The sequence below is a fragment of the Bubalus bubalis genome, chromosome 8 (assembly GCF_019923935.1).
Source record: "Bubalus bubalis isolate 160015118507 breed Murrah chromosome 8, NDDB_SH_1, whole genome shotgun sequence".
Lineage (NCBI taxonomy): Eukaryota > Metazoa > Chordata > Mammalia > Artiodactyla > Bovidae > Bubalus > Bubalus bubalis.
The window spans coordinates 65153311-65171426 of NC_059164.1; the positions used below are offsets into that span (position 1 = coordinate 65153311).

An 18116-nucleotide genomic window follows, 5' to 3' on the forward strand; every position below is an offset into this window, starting at 1 on the left:
AATGACAGGTGGCCTCAAACAGCCACAACCCCCACTGTGAGAGCCCAAACAATTTAAACATTTTTAAAGTATCTTCTAAAGTCAAAGAACACCAGAAAGAAACAAAATCAAAGCAGAAAATAGTTCCTTCAGCAACTGAGTCAGATCTCAGGAACCAGGGTCAGAAGGGGCCTGACTGCACAGATATGCATGTTCCCTGACATCTCAGCAGGTCCTGTCCTCCACCTGTCCCCTCTCCCAGGACACATGCTCACTCCCCCGCCCCCAGGTATAACATCCATGGCCATCCCTGAACCTGATGTTGCAAGGCCCAGCAAAGGCCCCCAGTAGCCACCTTCCCTCCAGCTTCATTAGGCCTCAGTGATGGAGCATGTGCCATGCCTATGAGCCAGGTCTGCTGTCCTCTCACTGCCCCTTGTCAGTTTTACAAGAACTACATATGCATACAACTCTCTACCTGAAGAGTTCACAGGATCTTATACAAACTAGAACTTAGACCTATGTTTACTGAATTGAATAAAAAAAAACAAGTGATGGGCAGACAAAACTGCTGGAGAGGGGTTGGGAAGGACAGGAGACGGTGTCCCCTGGGATTTATCAAGTGGGATTACTTTGGCCCTGGTTTCAAACCAAGTGTGCTACAGCTTTGAGCAGTGTAGCTGCCAAGAGCACAAAGCCGCCTAACGGAGGTGATTTGCATCTCCCCAGAAACTTGACAGGCTCCTTTAATCCTCTGTGCCTCGGCTTTCTCACCGAAAATGGAATAATAATTGCTGGGGAGGGAAGATGCTTGTTCTCAGCTCCCAGAGTGTCCTTGGTGTTTGGAGGAAGTTCTACTGGTCTACCCCATGGACCTTTCCTCTCCTCCTTTCTATTCACTCCATCCTGAGGAAGGAGGTGTGTCTTGTCTGATTGGCTAATTGGGGAAAGAAAGGAAAGAGGAGCATCAGCTGCACCCTGTCTCCTCTGGGAGGGAGCTGCTCTTCCAGGGCCGCCCCTCCCACCATGTGGCCTGGGCCTGAGATGAGGTGAGGAAGTCTGTCCCACGCTGGGCACACCAGGACTCGTAGTCTGCTGTGTCTTCTATCTTTCCATTATCAATCTCAGAGATGATATGCATTTTACCCCAATCTAGTTAATACCCTTTGTTTTATTGGGCAATTTGTTCCAAACTCAGGAGAATACTATTTAATGACAAACTCCCCTCTCCACCAGAAAAAAACTAATAATATCCACCTCAATGGATTATCCTAAAGAGCAAATGAGATAATATACGCATGTGTTTAGCATGGTGCTCAACATACAGGAAGTAGAAGGTAAACAAGAAAGCTCCCAAAATGTTTACTGATATAAAGATCAACACTGTGATCACATCACATGTTCAACACTCCTAGTTGTGCTTCCGGAGAAGGCAATGGCACCCCACTCCAGTACTCTTGCCTGGAAAATCCCATGGACGGAGGAGCCTGGTGGGCTGCAGTCCATGGGGTCGCTGAGGGTCGGACACGACTGAGCGACTTCACTTTCACTTTTCACTTTCCTGCATTGGAGAAGGAAATGGCAACCCACTCCAGTGTTCTTGCCTGGAGAATCCCAGGGACGGGGGAGCCTGGTGGGCTGCTGTCTGTGGGGTCGCACAGAGTCGGACACGACTGAAGCGACTTAGCAGTAGCAGCAGCAGTTGTGCTCCACCTGGTGCTGAGGGAGGGGCAGTGGCAGCATGCTGACCTGCCACCTCCCTCTTCCTATAAGACAAAGTTCATACTATCTTTCAAAGGTCCGATAACTGGTCAAAGGCCACAGTTATTACAAAGGGCAGAGGTGGTTTGCCAGTCCAGGTCATCAGACTCCAGAGTCCATTTCAGGCAATGCCAGATGCTGTAATAACAATAAAATAGGCTAGAGGTGATGGGGTGGAGGTGAAGTTAGTCAAAGAAAACCACTGTGAGTACAGAACATCTGATTGACAAGAAAGAGACAGTCATGAGATGGGTTGAGAGCAGGACCTTTACAGCAAAGGGATGACCCAGTTCTTCCTCATGAAGAAAGAAGCTAGACATGTTGGGTGAACAGAGAATAAAGATCTGTATTGTCAATCCTAAAAGAAAGGAGAAGTAGGGAACTTACCCTACTAAGATAATAGGCTATAACTACAATGCCATAGAACTAAAAGCTATGGTCATGTGGTTTTTTTTATTTAAAAAAAAAAAAAAAATGAAACTCAGAGAGATCAAAGACAGATCCATGTCTACATGGGTGGAGAAGGAAATGGCAACCCACTCCAGTATTCTTGCCTAGGAAATCTCATGGACAGAGGGGCTGGGCAGGCTATGGTCCACAGAGTCACAGAAGAGTTGGACACAACTTAGCAACAACAACAACATCTTTATGGGAACTTAGAAAAGAATCAAGACAGCTCCATAAATCTATGGGGTAAAGAACAAATTGTAGAGTCGGTGATGCTAGGAAAACTGTCTTACTATTGAATACGTGGAGAAAAATAAAAGTGAGTCTTTCAGCCTAACAAATACACAAGATTAAATACCTAAATGTGAAAGCTAAAATTATAAAGTTAATGGAAAAACATAAGAGAATACCAGCGAAATCTAAAGAATGAACTTAATAAAGAAAAATGCAAATCATAGGCCAAATAAGAAATTTCTTAATTATGTCAAAATTAAGAATTTCTGTTCAACAAAGAAGATAATGGACAAAGTTAAGGGACAAATAACAGAATGACAGAAGTTATTTTACAAAATCTAAAACTAATGAGAGATTAATATCTACCAAAAGAAAGTTAAATTCTCTTGGAGGAAGATAACATTAACCAGACAACATTAATCACTACAATTATTCCTATGCAATGTCTGGAATTCAATCAGTTCATCAATGCAAAGAAACAGGACAAAATGATCAAAACCTGAAAGAAAAACAGACAGTATCAATAAACTTATAGGTGATCCAGATATGGAAGTGGCCAAACAGGACTTTAATATCACTGTGAATAATATGCTCAAGAAAATAAAAGATGGAGAATCTCACAAAAGACTGCTATTTTTTAAAAAGAAATAGAAATTATAAAACGGACAAATAATTAAATTAAGAATTTATTATATGTATTTAATAGCATGGCAAAAGAGAAGAAACATGAACCAGAAGGTAGAGCAAAAGAAAATATCTAGATTAAAGTAGAGAGAGAAGGAAAAAAAAGATGGAAAATAATAGGAAAACATTCTTTCCCATCTAATCTATGTGTAACTGGAGGGCCAGGAGAGAAAAGAGAAAATGGGATAACAGCAATATTTGAAAAGATAATAGATAGTAATTTCCAAAACTGATGAAAGCTATCAATCCCAAGTTGCAGGAAGCTCTACATATCCCATTGTGGCTCAGCTGGTAAAGAACCCACCTGCAGTGAAGGAGACCTGGGTTCGATTCCTGGGATGGGGAGATCCCCTGTAGAAGGGAATGGCAACCCACTCCAGTATCCTGGCCTGGAGAATTCTACGGAATGCGTAGTCCATAGAGTCACAAAGAGTCACACACAACTGAGCAGCTTTCACTTCACTTCACTACATATCCCAAGCAGAATCATCAAAGAAAACCATGCTGAGGCATATTATAGTAACTCTGTTGAAATCAAAGAATGAGAAAATCTTAAAAGAGGGGGGGAAAATAAGCCAGAGGTAAAAAAACAAGACACACTGCCTTCAAAAGAGTAATACAAAGGTAAGATAATGGAATGAAATATTTAAAGTCCTGAAAAAACAAACCACCAATCTAGAATTCTATACCCATTGAAATATCCTTCAAAAATTAAGGCAAAATAAAGACATCACTAAACAAAAATTGAAAAAAAAATGTAACATACCTGTTAAAGAAATACTAAAGAAAGTTAAGTTCTTCAAACAAAAGGAAAATGCAAATGCAATAATTATTTCAACTAAAGCAAAAAAGTATCAGACTAGATTTAAAAATCCAAATACATGCTTCCCATAGGAGATAAACTTTAAATATACACTAGGCCATAAAGAAATCTCAACAAATATCAAAAGGACTGAAATCATAGAGAATATATTATGAACAATGTAGAAATAAGCTAAAAATCAACAACAAAAGATAACCAGAAAAATAGCCCAAAGGCTTTGAATTAGTCAATACATGTCTAAATAACCCATGGGTCAAAAGAATAAATCACAACAGGAATGAGAAAACATTTAAACTAAATTATATGATTATATAATGTATTAACGTGTGGGATACAGACAAAGCATTACTTGGAAATTTGTAGCTTTAAAAGATATTACAAAAGAAGAAGGCTGAGGTGGGTAGAAGGTGGGAAAAATGGGTCACCTGTTTTTGTTCTGCTTTGTTTTAGTTCAGTCTAAATAATTAGCTTTTAAAGGGGGAAAGCCTGGTAAACCCCAAAGGCTTTTAGTTGGCACCTTTAAATATGAACAAATATATATTTATGGACTATATGGAAAAGATATACCATAAAAACACTGATTGAAGGAAAGCTGATGTAGCTATACCTAGATAGACATTAAGGCAATAAGCATTACTAGAAATGAAGAGAAATTTCATAATAATAGAAGTCTCTCCAACAGAAAGTTATAATAATTCTATATGTATATGTATCAAATAAACTAGCCAAAAAATGTCTAAGCAAAGTAGGCCCAGCTTATCCATGGTCACAAAGGAACTTAATAGACTACATCGGTTTAGCTTCCCTTGTACTACCAGTGTCTGGCACATATTAGATGCACAGCAAATGATTAAAACAGCAGTACTACAAACCAGGATGCCTATCTTATACCAGTCCTGCAGAAATTACTAGTGCTTAAAACACTGCAAGTAAATTACTAGTGCTTAAAACATACACAGGGGCTTCCTATGTGATGCAATGGTAAAGAATTCACCCGCCAATGCAGGAGATTCAGAAGACACAGGTTCGATCCCTGAATTAGAAAGATCCCCTGGAGTAGGAAATGGCAACCCGCTCCAGTATTCTTGCCTGAAAAATTCCATGGACAGAGAGGCCTGGCAGGCTACAGTCCCTGGGGTTGTAGAGTCAGATACGACTGAGCACAGACGCACTTTCTTAAAACATATACAACACATACAAACAAAACACAACAACCTAAAGGGTATAAGATGGTGTTTACAAGCATGATGGGCTTTGGACTCATCTGTAAATTGAGGAATACCTTTTTGCTGGTTTAAGAATTATATAATAATATATGAAAACTGTCCGGTGTAGTGTCAGGCACTAAGAAAACACTCAATGGGAGCAGTTAATATATGTAAGAAATATTGAAAATAATTCTGGAATAGCAGTCAACAAACTCCCTAAAAATTAAAATCAGAAATGCCAAAAAGAAGAAGAGGAGGAGGAAGAAGGGATAAAGAAGAAAAAGTGGCTGAGAATCAATAATTCAAGATACATATCAATAAAATAGAAAATAATAGCAAACTAAACTCAAAGAAAGCAGAATGAAAGAGTGGAAAGCAATAAATTAGAAACCAAACCTACAACACTGAGGATGAGATGGCTGGATGGCATCACCAACTCAATGGACATGGGTTTGGGTGGACTCCAGGAATTGAAGATGGACAGGGAAGCCTGGCGTGCTGCGGTTCATGGGGTCGCAAAGAGTCAGACACGACTGAGCAACTGAACTGAACGGAAACCTACAAAGCCAAAAGTTACCTCTTTGGAAAAAAAAGCATATAATTCACAACCCCCTACTAAAACTAGCTGAGAAATAGAACACAAATTACCAGTATCAGGAATGGAAACAGAGACAATCTTGAAGATTGAAGACAATAAGAAGACATTATCAGTTCAGTTCAGTTTAGTTCAGTCACTCAGTCGTGTCTGACTCTTTATGACCCCGTGAATCGCAGCACGCCAGGCCTCCCTGTCCATCACCAACTCCCGGAGTTCACTCAAACTCATGTCCATCAAGTCAGTGATGCCATCCAGCCATCTCATCCTCTGTCGTCCCCTTCTCCTCTTGCCCCCAATCACTCCCAGCATCAGAGTCTTTTCCAATGAGTCAACTCTTCGCATGAGGTGGCCAAACTACTGGAGTTTCAGCTTTAGCATCATTCCTTCCAAAGAAATCCCAGGGCTGATCTCCTTTAGAATGGACTGGTTGAGTCCAGGTTCGATGCACGATACTGGATGCTTGGGGCTGGTGCACTGGGACGACCCAGAGGGATGGAATGGGGAGGGAGGAGGGAGGAGGGTTCAGGATGGGGAACACATGTATACCTGTGGCGGATTCATTTTGATATTTGGCAAAACTAATACAGTTATGTAAAGTTTAAAAATAAAATAAAATTTAAAAAAAAAAAAAAAAAAAGAATGGACTGGTTGGATCTCCTTGCAGTCCAAGGGACTCTCAAGAGTCTTCTCCAACACCACAGTTCAAAAGCATCAATTCTTCGGCGCTCAGCTTTCTTCACAGTCCAACTCTCACATCCATACATGACTACTGGAAAAACCATAGCCTTGACTAGATGGACCTTTGTTGGCAAAGTAATGTCTCTGCTTTTGAATACGCTATCTAGGTTGGTCATAACTTTCCTTCCAAGGAGTTAGTGTCTTTTAATTTCATGACTGCAATCACCATCTGCAGTGATTTTGGAGTCCAAAAAAAATAAAGTCTGACACTGTTTCCACTGTTTCCCCAACTATTTCCCATGAAGCAATGGGACCAGATGCCATGATCTTATAATTACAATTTTATATACATGAAGTTAAAATATAAATTAAATGGTTAAATTCCTTGGAAAAATACAACTTGCCAAAACTGACACAAAATGAAATAGAAAATTTTAATTATACATAAAAACGGATGCTTAGTTGTGAAAATACACAAATGATACCTAGAAAGACAAACAAATGCTAAACTGCTTGTGATTATGAATGACTTTGTTTTTTGCTTCTTGTGTTTTTTGGTTTCCTATTATGCACATGCTAACTTTTAAGAAATAAATGTTATTTTAAAAACATTTAAAAAAAAGATAATTTTAATTAAAAATTTTTTATTTGAATTCATAATTTAAAACCTTTTAAGTCAATGCTCAGAAAATTCTCTCAAATATTTAAGGAAGAAATAACACCAATCTTATACTAACTATTCAAGACTATTAAAAAAAAAAAAGAGGAACTACTTCTAGAGTACCCTAGATAAAAAAATCTGACAAGGCTGTTATTCCAAGAAAGAAAATTTGCCAGCCAGTCTCCTTCATGAATTTATATACAAAAAACCTATACAAATTACTAATAAATTAAATCAAATAATATATAAAATTAACATATGATAGCCAAGGGTGTTTTATTCCAGAAATGTAAGGTTGGTTTAACATTCAAAAATCAATCAGTGTAGGAATCCTCAAGGTTCATTGTGAAAGAATAAAAGAGAAGGACTCAGGATAGGGTTTTAAAAAACTGCCCCCTAAGGAGCCTTGTGGGAGCTGATTCACCATCATACCTCCGGCTTCCACACCTCTCTTGTACCATATCAGCCTGACCCTTGAGAAGAAGTAAGAAGAGCCAAAGAAACCTCCCCAAAGCTTCCTAGTGTGTGGGCTCTGGGCTATTTTCTCCCTGGTGGAATGACTAGCATCACTTCCCCCACTTCACCAGCCGCACTCAGAGCCCAAGGAGCCACTCAGGACTGGATTGTTCTCTGAAAAACCATCACCTGGGCATAGCATGCTCACCTGAGGGATGGGGGCTGGCTCCCCTGCTGTTCGAACGCTCTCTCCGGCCTCTCCTGCGTCTTCAGGACATTCCCATTGGACAGGAAGAACTTCGGGGCAGTTCTGATGGCCTCTGAGCCACTGTCCACGGCTGGACGGTCTTCGGAAAGGTCTCTCCACCTGCCACTCCCCCTGGGGAGCAGCCCTTTGCCTGGTAGGTGAGGCGGGCTGCCAGGCGAGGTTCCCCGCTTTTCCCAGGTCAGCTCGCTGAGCGGGCCCCGAGGGCTCCTAGAGGTGGAGGCGGTGCTGGAAGCTGGTCCCTCCAGAGGGGTGGGACAGGTGGAGGTGTGAGTAGAGAGCTCAGGCTCTTGTGGGCTCCCTTCCTTGTGAGGCTGGGTAGCGCTGCTCAAGGCCGGGGACTGCCTCAGCGAGCGTTTGCGGAGGGAATCCTGAAAGGGACAAGGACAAAAGCAGAGGTGAGGATCCCCTTGGGGGGAGGTGGGAAATAACCTATTCAAGACTATGATGTTCCCTTCCCACCTTTTCCATCCTCAAATCCTTCTCTTAAAATTCTACCTACCCTCTGAGGAGACTCTCGGGGCCCCCACTTCTCTCATGCTTTCACAGCACCCCACGAGCATAAACCCCAGGAGCATGCCTCAGCCCCCTCCCACACCCCTTACAGAGAGCTCCAGGGTCAGCTACTACTACTACTAAGTCACTTCAGTCTGTGTCCGACTCTGTGCGACCTCACAGACGGCAGCCCACCAGGTTCCCCGGTCCCTGGGAGTCTCCAGGCAAGAACACTGGAGTGGGCTGCCATTTCCTTCTCCAATGCATGAAAGTGAAGTTGCTCAGTCGTGTCCAACCCTCAGCGACCCCATGGACTGCAGCCTACCAGGCTCCTCCATCCATGGGATTTTCCAGGCAAGAGTACTGGAGTGGGGTGCCATTGCCTTCTCTGTCCAGGGTCAGACGTGTTCTAATTCCTGAATCGCCACCTGCTAGCTATGTCCCCTGTGACAAGTCATTGAACTTCTTTGTTCCTCACTTGCTCTTCCTATAATCTAATCTGTCTACAATCTGCTATCTGTAATTTCTAAACCCCAAAACCTCTAAAAAGTGAACTTTTCTGTTGGAATCCTATGGCAAATTCTTTTTAATTGTTATGAAGTTACTTGTAGTCTTTTTTTTTTCCCCCACCACACCATGGGGCTTGGCATACCGTAGTTTCCTGACCAGGGATCAAACCCAGGCCCTCAGCAGTGAAAGTAAGGAACCTTAACCACTGGATTATAGGGAATTCCCTTGTGGTCTTTTTTCAAGCATGAATATTCATATGCTTTGTGGCAGATATGTTTTGTTTATGGGATGCTACATCAAACCCTACTTCAGGCGTTCTGTGGTACGTGGTTTATGCACTGTATTTCCTTTCTGAAGTTTAAAAAAAAAAAATCTAAATTACAAAGCACATTTGGCCCAGAGGTTTTGGATAAACGACTGGGGACCTGCAGTGCTGACTTCCCACAAGACCACGGTGAGGGCTAAAGGAGAGACCCAGACCCATGTACGGCAGTAGCACAGAGTCAACCTCTTGAAGCAGCCAGCAAATGTTACAACGCCACTGCTTAGTATCTTTGCCCCTGTCCCCGCATACTCATGGCCCTACCCTTTCCTGCCAGTAGACCAAGTGATGGAGGCCGTTATTCCTTCCTCTCTGGTGTCCCCAGAGCTTTCCAGTTCAGTGACCTATACCTATTAAGCAATCAAGTCTTGCTCACTTTCAAAATGCAGGAACTTCAGAGGAGTCAACTGAAGTGTCCTCTCTATCAATCATTAACCAGTAAAACAGGAACTCATGTTGTTACCCGTCTGAGGTGGAGGAGTAGAGGGAGGGGACAAAAATACACCTGCTGAGCTTTTTCTGGACCTCAGCAATTCCAGAAATAATCCTGAGCCAAATGGTAAAGCCTGTGCCAAAAAAAGAACATCTAATTTTGTCCTGTTCCCACCCAGTGGAAATTACTAGGCACCATAAACCTCCTCCGAAAGCCACCCAGGGCATTCCTTGCCACAGAGCAAAGAAAACATTAGTCATTGTTCCCAAGGAGACCCAAACTTCCGGCCAAGGGCAGGGAACCCAGCCTCTTACTCATCCTTCAAAAGTGCAGAGCTGACCTAGCAGTAAAAAATGATGCAATACCTAGCAAACCTCGCTCTTTTCTCTTGTATGGCCAAAGCACTCAAAAGTCCACAGAACACCTTCCAGAAAACCTGGGGAAATGCCACTTTAGTGTCCCTTCACAAGATTCAGATACCCCAGGGGAAAAAAACACCTCAGAGGAGGACTGCTGCTTCTTTGGGGAAGAGTTTGTGGCAATCTCTCAGTAGTAAAGCGGGTCCAAGCCCTCGTCCTCACACCTCAGTACTGAAGGGGACTGAACTGCACAGACTTGATGATTCGAAAGTCATGGTAGGTAGGACCCGCCTGGTGGTCCAGTGGCTAAGACTCTGCGCTCCCAATGCAGGGGACCCAGGTTCAATTCTTGGTCAGGGAACTAGATCCTACGTGCCACAACTAAAGATCCCTCATGCCACAATGAAAATCGAAGATCCCTTGTGCCGCAACTAAGACCCGGCACTGCCAAGCAAATAAATACGTATATAAAAAGCAAGTCATGGTACGATAGGACCCTAACATTCATCTGGTCCACCAGTTCTCAAAGTATAGCCCATCAACCTTAGGGGTCCATGCCCAAACCCTTTCAGAGAGCTCAAAACTATTTTCATTATAATAATAAGATATGATGTGCGTTTTTCACCATGTTGATGCTTGCAGTGATGATCCAAAAGCACTGGTGGGAAAACCTGCTGACCTTCAGCACGAATCAAGGCAGCGGCACCCAACCATACCAGTGCTTGAGGTATTCAACCGCACTTACAATAAAAATGCTAATTTCTCTTAAGAATGTCCTTGCTGATGCACAGAAAATGTTAATTGCGTCCGATCTTGATCCTGTGTTAGACATCTCTTTAATAGTCTGTGTGACAAAGTAGGAGATACATATAAACATTGTGTGGGATACAGATGATGACCGCTGTGGCTAGGCAAAGCCCTATATGCAGCCATCTGAGCTGTGAGCTGAACTTGCTACTGTTTTTCATGGAACCACTGACAGATGAACTACGGTTAATTCAGACAGGTATTTGGCAGGCATTTTCTTGAAAATAAATTGAACTCAAGGGAAACAAATGATATATTGTTGCCACTGATCAAATACAAGTTACCTTAAAAATCAGAATTTGGAGAAACATGTTTACCATTATGAACTTGAGGGCTTCTTGATACTTAAAAACTTTCTGATGAGTTGAGTGATGACATTAACAAATGTGATTTTTTTTTCATGGTTTCTTGTATAATGAAATGTGTCAACATTCAGAAGATCTATACAACTTCATAAGACAATAACTTTCAGGTGACCAATGCATCATGTTACTAAGCCATGCGGTGGTAAAAGATTCATTCAAAGTGCAAATCAAACCAATGAAAACTGATAACACACAAAAAGTTCATTGGGATGGTTTCAGATTCCACATTAAGAAACAACTTGTCTAGCTTTGATATAATAGTAAAGAATACCCCTAGTTTTTTGAAAAGACAATGAAGAAACTTTTCCCTTTTCCAGTTGCATGACCATCTCTGAGCCATGAAATTCCAGATCTCAAAAGGGTCTTGGACACCTGGTCTAACAAACAAGACCATGGCCAAGAGACCATGTCCAAAAGACCTTTAAAGACCTTGTCCAAAAATCTCACAAGATATAGGCAGGGGCAGAGAGAGGGTCCACTGCTTTTTGCCTTTAATTCCAGATGAACTGGAAGACCAGTGCTGCCCCTGAAACCTCACTTGCATGTACACATGCTGCCCCGAGAGTGAGGGTGACCAGTGTGGGCACAGATGACCTGTTTTTGGTTTGCTTAGGCTCCCTGATTTGACAGTACACTATGAGTTTGGTGTTTGATTTTCCTTTGTTGTTCTGTTTCTCTTTTAAAGTTTTACAAACTCTTTTTACATTCATTCTCTCCTTTGCTTTAGTTTCCCACCTGACAGGAGCCTACCATCGCCTCTCTTTAAGGGAGTCTATAAAACATCGGTGTTAAATTTTTAGAATTTTTTTAAAGCAAAACCAAACTATAATGATTGGTATTTCTTTTTCTCTTTCCACTATCATGTTTTTAAAAATAAAGAGTACGTTCTCTAGACTTGGCTGGGTCTCCCACTCCTGAACTGCAAAGATAAACCTAGGTCGATGTGTTCTCACTTGGCAAAGGAACATAGAACCATGGTAACCACCTGGTTGATAAGATGAATAAACTGAGGGCAGGGAAGGTGATGAGGCCATGGCCCCACAGGGAGCTGGCAGTAGAGCTAGGGAATGATAAAAGGCCCCTTGTTCTAGTCCATCCCATGATATACATCCTCCCTTCTGGAGCTGTCTTATGGGGCACCCTAAATAAACCCAGGCACCCCTTAAGCCATGCCCATCCTCAATTTCCATGCTCATAGCATCAGGCTCAAGCATCATAGCTCACAGTTCATAGCTCATAGCTCATCATGCTCATAGCTCAAGCATCAGGCCCACCTGTGGGGAGCTGGCAATGGGCCCAGCCATCATGCCTCGGACAATCAGGCCAGACTTTGGCCTGACCTTCTCTCCCATCCTCTTCGTGTCCAAGGAAGGCTCTGACATTGGAAGCTTGTCCGTCTTCTCCCAAGCAGAAGCTACAGGGGGGCTTTCACCTGGGACAGTCTTTATGGGCCTACTTTTGTGTGAGGACCTTTTGGATGATACAAAATGACCAAGTACATCCCCATCAAGACTGTCATGTCTGCAAAAAAGGGATATTTCCATTAAAACAGAGTCCTCAAAGGAAATCGCTAGCAATAATAAAAAATGGCACAGTCCATAGGCAATCACAGTAAGCCCATTCACAAATCTGTGGTGGTTTCTAACCAGCTTTATCATTAAAGGTAAGGAAAAGAAAAGACTTCTGTATCTGGGCAGGTCTGGCCTACAAAATGAGGCCAGAAACAAGAAATATAATCAGGATTGATGACTGACGATAGGATTCCTTGAATTGTCAACATAAACAGCATCCTTGTTTCTTCCAGACCCCAGTGATTAAGGAAAACTGTCACCCTTCAATACAAAGTTCCCCATCCCACCCCAACTATAGTATATATAGGGTTTAGTACTAACCAGGGTTCTGGGCATTTATTGGGGGGCTTGGAATGTATCCCCCGTGGATAAGGGGGGAAGATGGTATAGTCTTGAAAGGGGTGGAGCCCCATTACTGCACACTACTGAAGGTGGTAGATGGAGACCTTTGGCAAACTTGGTGTTCCCAGTTAAAGTTCAGCAAAGTTAGGCATGGAAACAGCTTCTTTTCCTGGGTTGCTTGGCATTGAGAGAGAGAAAGAAAAAGAAAAAAAAGATGGTGCACGTGTATGTGTGTGTGTGTTTAAGAGAGTAAGAGAGCAGGACTTCCCTGGTGGCCCAGTGGCGAAGATTCTGCACTCCCAATCCAGGGGGCCCAAATTTGATCCCTGGCTGGGGAACTAGATCCCACATGCTGCAACAAAGATCAAAGATTCTCGTGCCACAGATAAGACCCAGTTCAGTTCAGTTCAGTCGCTCAGTCGTGTCCAACTCTTTACGACCCCATGAACCACAGCATGCCAGGCCTCCCTGTCCATCACCAACTCCCGGAGTCCACCCAAACCCATGTCCATCGTGTCGGTGATGCCATCCAACCATCTCATCCTCTGTTGTCCCCTTCTCCTCCTGTCCTCAATCTTTCCCAGCATCAGGGTCTTTTCAAATGAGTCAGCTCTTCACATCAGGTGGCCAAAGTATTGGAGTTTCAGTCTCAACATCAGTCCTTCCAATGAACACCCAGGACTGATCTCCTTTAGGATGGACTGGTTGTATCTCCTTGCAGTCCAAGGGACTCTCAAGAGTCTTCTCCAACACCACAGTTCAAAAGTATCAATTCTTCGGTGCTCAGCTTTCTTCACAGTCCAACTCTCACATCCATACATGACCACTGGAAAAACCATAGCCTTGACTAGACGGACCTTTGTTGGCAAAGTAATGTCTCTGCTTTTTAATATGCTGTCTAGGTTGGTCATAACTTGCCTTCCAATGAGTAAGCGTCTTTTAATTTCATTGTTGCAATCGCCATCTGCAGTCATTTTGGAGCCCAGAAAAATAAAGTCAGCCGCTGTTTCCCCATCTATCTGCCATGAAGTGATGGCAGATAGATGGCAGATGCCATGATCTTCGTTTTCTGAATGTTGAGCTTTAAGCCAATTTTTTCACTCTCCTCTTTCACTTTCATCAAGAGACCCTTTAGTTCTTCTTCACTTTCTGCCATAAGGGTGGTGTCATCTGCATATCTGAGGTTATTGATATTTCTCCCAGCAATCTTGATTCCAGCTTGTGCTTCCTCCAGCCCAGTGTTTCTCATGATGTACTCTGCATATAAGTTAAATAAGCAGGGTGACAATATACAGCCTTGATGTACACCTTTTCCTATTTGGAACCAGTCTGTTGTTCCATGTTCCGGTTCTAACTGGTGCTTCCTGATCGCATATAGGTTTCTCAAGAGGCAGGACAGATGGTCTGGTATGCCCATCTCTTTCAGAATTTTCCACAGTGTAACCAAATAAATAAATAGTTTTTTAAAAAAAGAATGCGACTTCATTTTTTTTCTGAGTTCTAAAAGGCCTTATTTTTCAGATTTTTTTCATCTTTCCAGTGTTCTGTGGCCTTTCAGAATTCTATATCCCTGTCTTTAAGAAAATGCAAACAAAGGAAGCCCTTGAACCTTCTGAATCATGGAAATTAAATTACACATTTTGAATCATAAGTATCCTCCATCACAAAGTGGTCCATTCCCATGGCCTCTAGAGAAAAATAACAGTGCTCCATGACAGGGATTCTGAAAATGCAGACTGTGGGAGGCTGAGTGACGGCCTCCTGAAGATGTTCACACCCTAAACCCTGGAACCTGTGAATATGTTACCTTACACGGCAAAAGAAAGGGACTCTGCAGACATGATTATGTTAAAACTCTTGAGATGAAGAGGGAGGGGATAAATGTTACACACAAGTGACTCACAATGTTGTACAGAGGAAACTAACATGATGTTATAAAGCAATTATATCCAGTAAAAAATAAATCAAAAGAATCTTGAAATGGGCATATTACCATAGATTGACTGGGTGGGCCCAGTGCAATCACAGGGGTCCTTCTTAGAGGGAGACAGGAGGATGAGTCAGCAGTAGGAGATGTGACAAAGGAAGCAGGGATTGTAATAATGTGCTCTGAAGACAGAGGAAAAGGCCACAAGGCCAAGGAATGGAGGCAGCCTTTAGAATTTAAAAATGGGAAGGAAACAGATTCTCCCCTCAAAGTTTCTAGGAAGAACCAACCCTCCTGACACCTTGCCATTAGCCCAGTGAGACCAATTTTCGGCTTCTGACCTCAACTGCAAGGTAATAAATTGGTGTCGCTTTAGGACATCATGATGGTTCAGTTTTGTAGGTCAACTTGTTTAGGCTATGCTCCCCAAGTGTTTGGTCAAACACTAGTCTAGATGTTGCTATGAAGATACGTTTTAGATGTGATTAATATCTACAATCAGCTGCTTAAGTAGAGGATATCACTCTAGATAATATAGGTGGGCTTCATTTAATCAGCTGATGACCTTAAGAACAAAAACAAAAGTTTCCCAAAGAAGTAATTCTGCCTCAAGACTGTAACACAGAAAACCTGCCTGAACTTCCAGGATACTAGTCTGACACATAGATTTCAGACTTGCCAGCCCCTACGACCACATGAACCAATTTCTTAAAATAAATCTTTATTTAAAAACATAACATTTATACACACATATATTTATGCATGCGTGCTAAGTCACTTCAGTAGTGTCTGACTCTTTTAGACTGTGGACTGTAGCTCTCCAGGCTCCTCTGTCCATAGGATTCTCCAGGCAAGAAAACTGGAGGATGGTTGTCATACCATCCTCCAGGGGATCGTCCCAACTCAGGGATCGAACACATTTCTTAATGTTTGCTGCATTGGCAGGCGAGTTCTCTGCCACTAACACCACCTGGGAAGCCAATGTATATTTATACCTATACACATTTATATATCTTATTGGTTCCTGCTGGTCGTGTTTCTCTGGAGAAACAGCCACTATTTACAGCCACTGAGTTTATCATAATTTGTTACAGAAGAAATAAGAAACTAATCCACAGTATAAATGAGAAGAGGTACCTGGCTTTGCTTATTTCTGACAATGATGTTCTCCAACTCTCATCTTCATCTGCAAGGTGGTATATGTTTACCAGAGTGGTCTCTGAGCTTCTCAATGGTAATTTGTTACTTTTCTTTGGTACTGAGAGTTCAGGGATTGGTGTTTCTTGAGTAACATTGTTACCACTATTCCCAAAGTGATCCAGAAAGTATCTGGTAATGAGTTCAAGGTTTGTTTTTAGAGGATTTTCCTTTGCCTATCATTGGAAGAAAAAAAAATCCTTAATTTATTTACAGTTTTAGAGGAAGGGTGGGAAAAGCAGCCACTGCAATTCTTTGACATAGTTTATCAACTTCTTACTCGTCCATACATTCTCTCCGCAAACATTCACAAACTACTTATTATATGTCAAGTTCTGTGTTAGGGAGCAACAGAGATGAAAATAAAACCAATACCTTCAAAGAACTAGCATCCAATGCATGAGACAGGAGATTCAGTGAACAAATGTAATAAAATGTGACATGAACAGAGGCACACCTAATCAAATTCCCTCTTGTTTTTTTTCGCCTGGAAATAAATTTATAAAACATATATACTTTCATTCAAAAAAACAATTCAGTCTTTATGATCACTAACTCTACTAGTTTATAAACATTTGGGACCTGCATGATTTCTTAGTTTGTGTATGCTACGTGTGTGTTTGTGCTAAGTCACCAGTCTTGTCCGACTCTTTGTGACCCTATGGACTGCAGCCTGCCAGGCTCCTTTGTCCATGGCATTCTCCAGGCAAAATACTGGAGTGGATTGCCATGCCCTCCTCCAGGGGATCTTCCCATGGAGGATCTAACCCTTGTCTACTGTGGCTCCTGCGCTGCAGGCGGGTTCTTTACCACTGAGCCACCTGGGAAGCCCCTTCTTAGCTTGTGTACTCTACATCTAACACTGGACACAGGAATGACAGAGACAAACAGCAGAAGGTTAGTGCAAGAGCACAGACAGGCAGTCAGGATTGACTCCGTTTATGTCCCAATCTTTAAAAAAGATAAAATGAAACTCTTTGGTAGTAGATTTTGGAAACAAGTGGTATCAGTACTCCCCTACCCTGACAGCACTAAATATTACCTTTGAAGGTTTTTTTCAAAGACAAATTCTCGGGACTTGCTGAGTCCTACTAAACCAGAATCGCCAAGATTAGAACCCTGATTCCTTTTAGACATTCTCCTAAGTAATACGCACAGACAGAGTTATCCAAGCTGGTCTCAGGAGCTAGACCATGTGGCAGTCAGCACCCCACCTGCTGGGTAACATTTAGGCCCTTCGGAAAGGCAGCCAGGCATGGGGCAGGTGGTGAGTTTGCCATCAGAGCGATAAAGTGCCTGATAAAGAGCCTGGCACTGAGGGAACCCTTGGGTGTATCCAGTCTTTCCCCCTTACTATTTCCCTGACCTATGTAGTAGAACTCTGGGACCAAGACCCACAGGTTATGACCAAACTCAACAGAATTATCAGGCAGTCAAAATCAGGGGACAGTTTTATTTTTTAGAATAGGACCCAAATTATTTTGTCTAAGTCTAAACGAAACTTACAGGGAAGAGAGTTGGGGGGCTGGGGACGTTACATAATTTACTTCAACCTTACTTTCCTTTCAGTATGAGAGATTTGGGGCCCTAAATACCTGAATTATACATTGTGGTTTTTCGTATCAATTTGCTCATAAAGATACAGCCTTTATATGAATCTAAGGATACCATTTTTCAAAACATAGTTTTATATAGGCATTTTATCTACGGTACAGTTAAAGGGGGAAAACAAATTACTAGAATTAACATTAAATCGCAGGGCTTTCCCAGAATCACTCTAGTTTTGAGCTGAGTGAACATGAAAATTCTGATGACATAGAAAGATTAATGAGTATATTTTCCTGTAAAATATAAGCTCCAATTTATTGTATAACAGCTAATAACTACTGGATAAATCAAATAATCAGGAGCTGACTGTGGCTCAGATCATGAACTCCTTACTGCCAAATTCAGACTGAAATTGAAGAAAGTGGGGAAAACTACTAGACCATTCA

General features: G+C 42.1%; 1 protein-coding gene across 5 annotated transcripts in view; it reads right to left on the reverse strand.

Annotated features, from left to right (window-relative positions):
- Window positions 1-18116, reverse strand: part of MINDY4 (MINDY lysine 48 deubiquitinase 4) — a 117600-nt gene that overhangs the window by 89014 nt on the left and 10470 nt on the right. For 3 of the 5 annotated variants that reach the window (XM_044946691.2, XM_025291229.3, XM_025291230.3), the window contains 3 exons: window positions 16063-16298; window positions 12360-12606; window positions 7738-8165 (listed from right to left, as the gene is read on the reverse strand). In XM_044946691.2, coding sequence (XP_044802626.2) covers window positions 7738-8165; window positions 12360-12606; window positions 16063-16298 — 911 coding nt within the window. The remainder of the gene's footprint in view (window positions 1-7737; window positions 8166-12359; window positions 12607-16062; window positions 16299-18116) is intronic. The other 2 variants (XM_025291233.3, XM_025291231.3) reach the window with 1 other exon arrangement.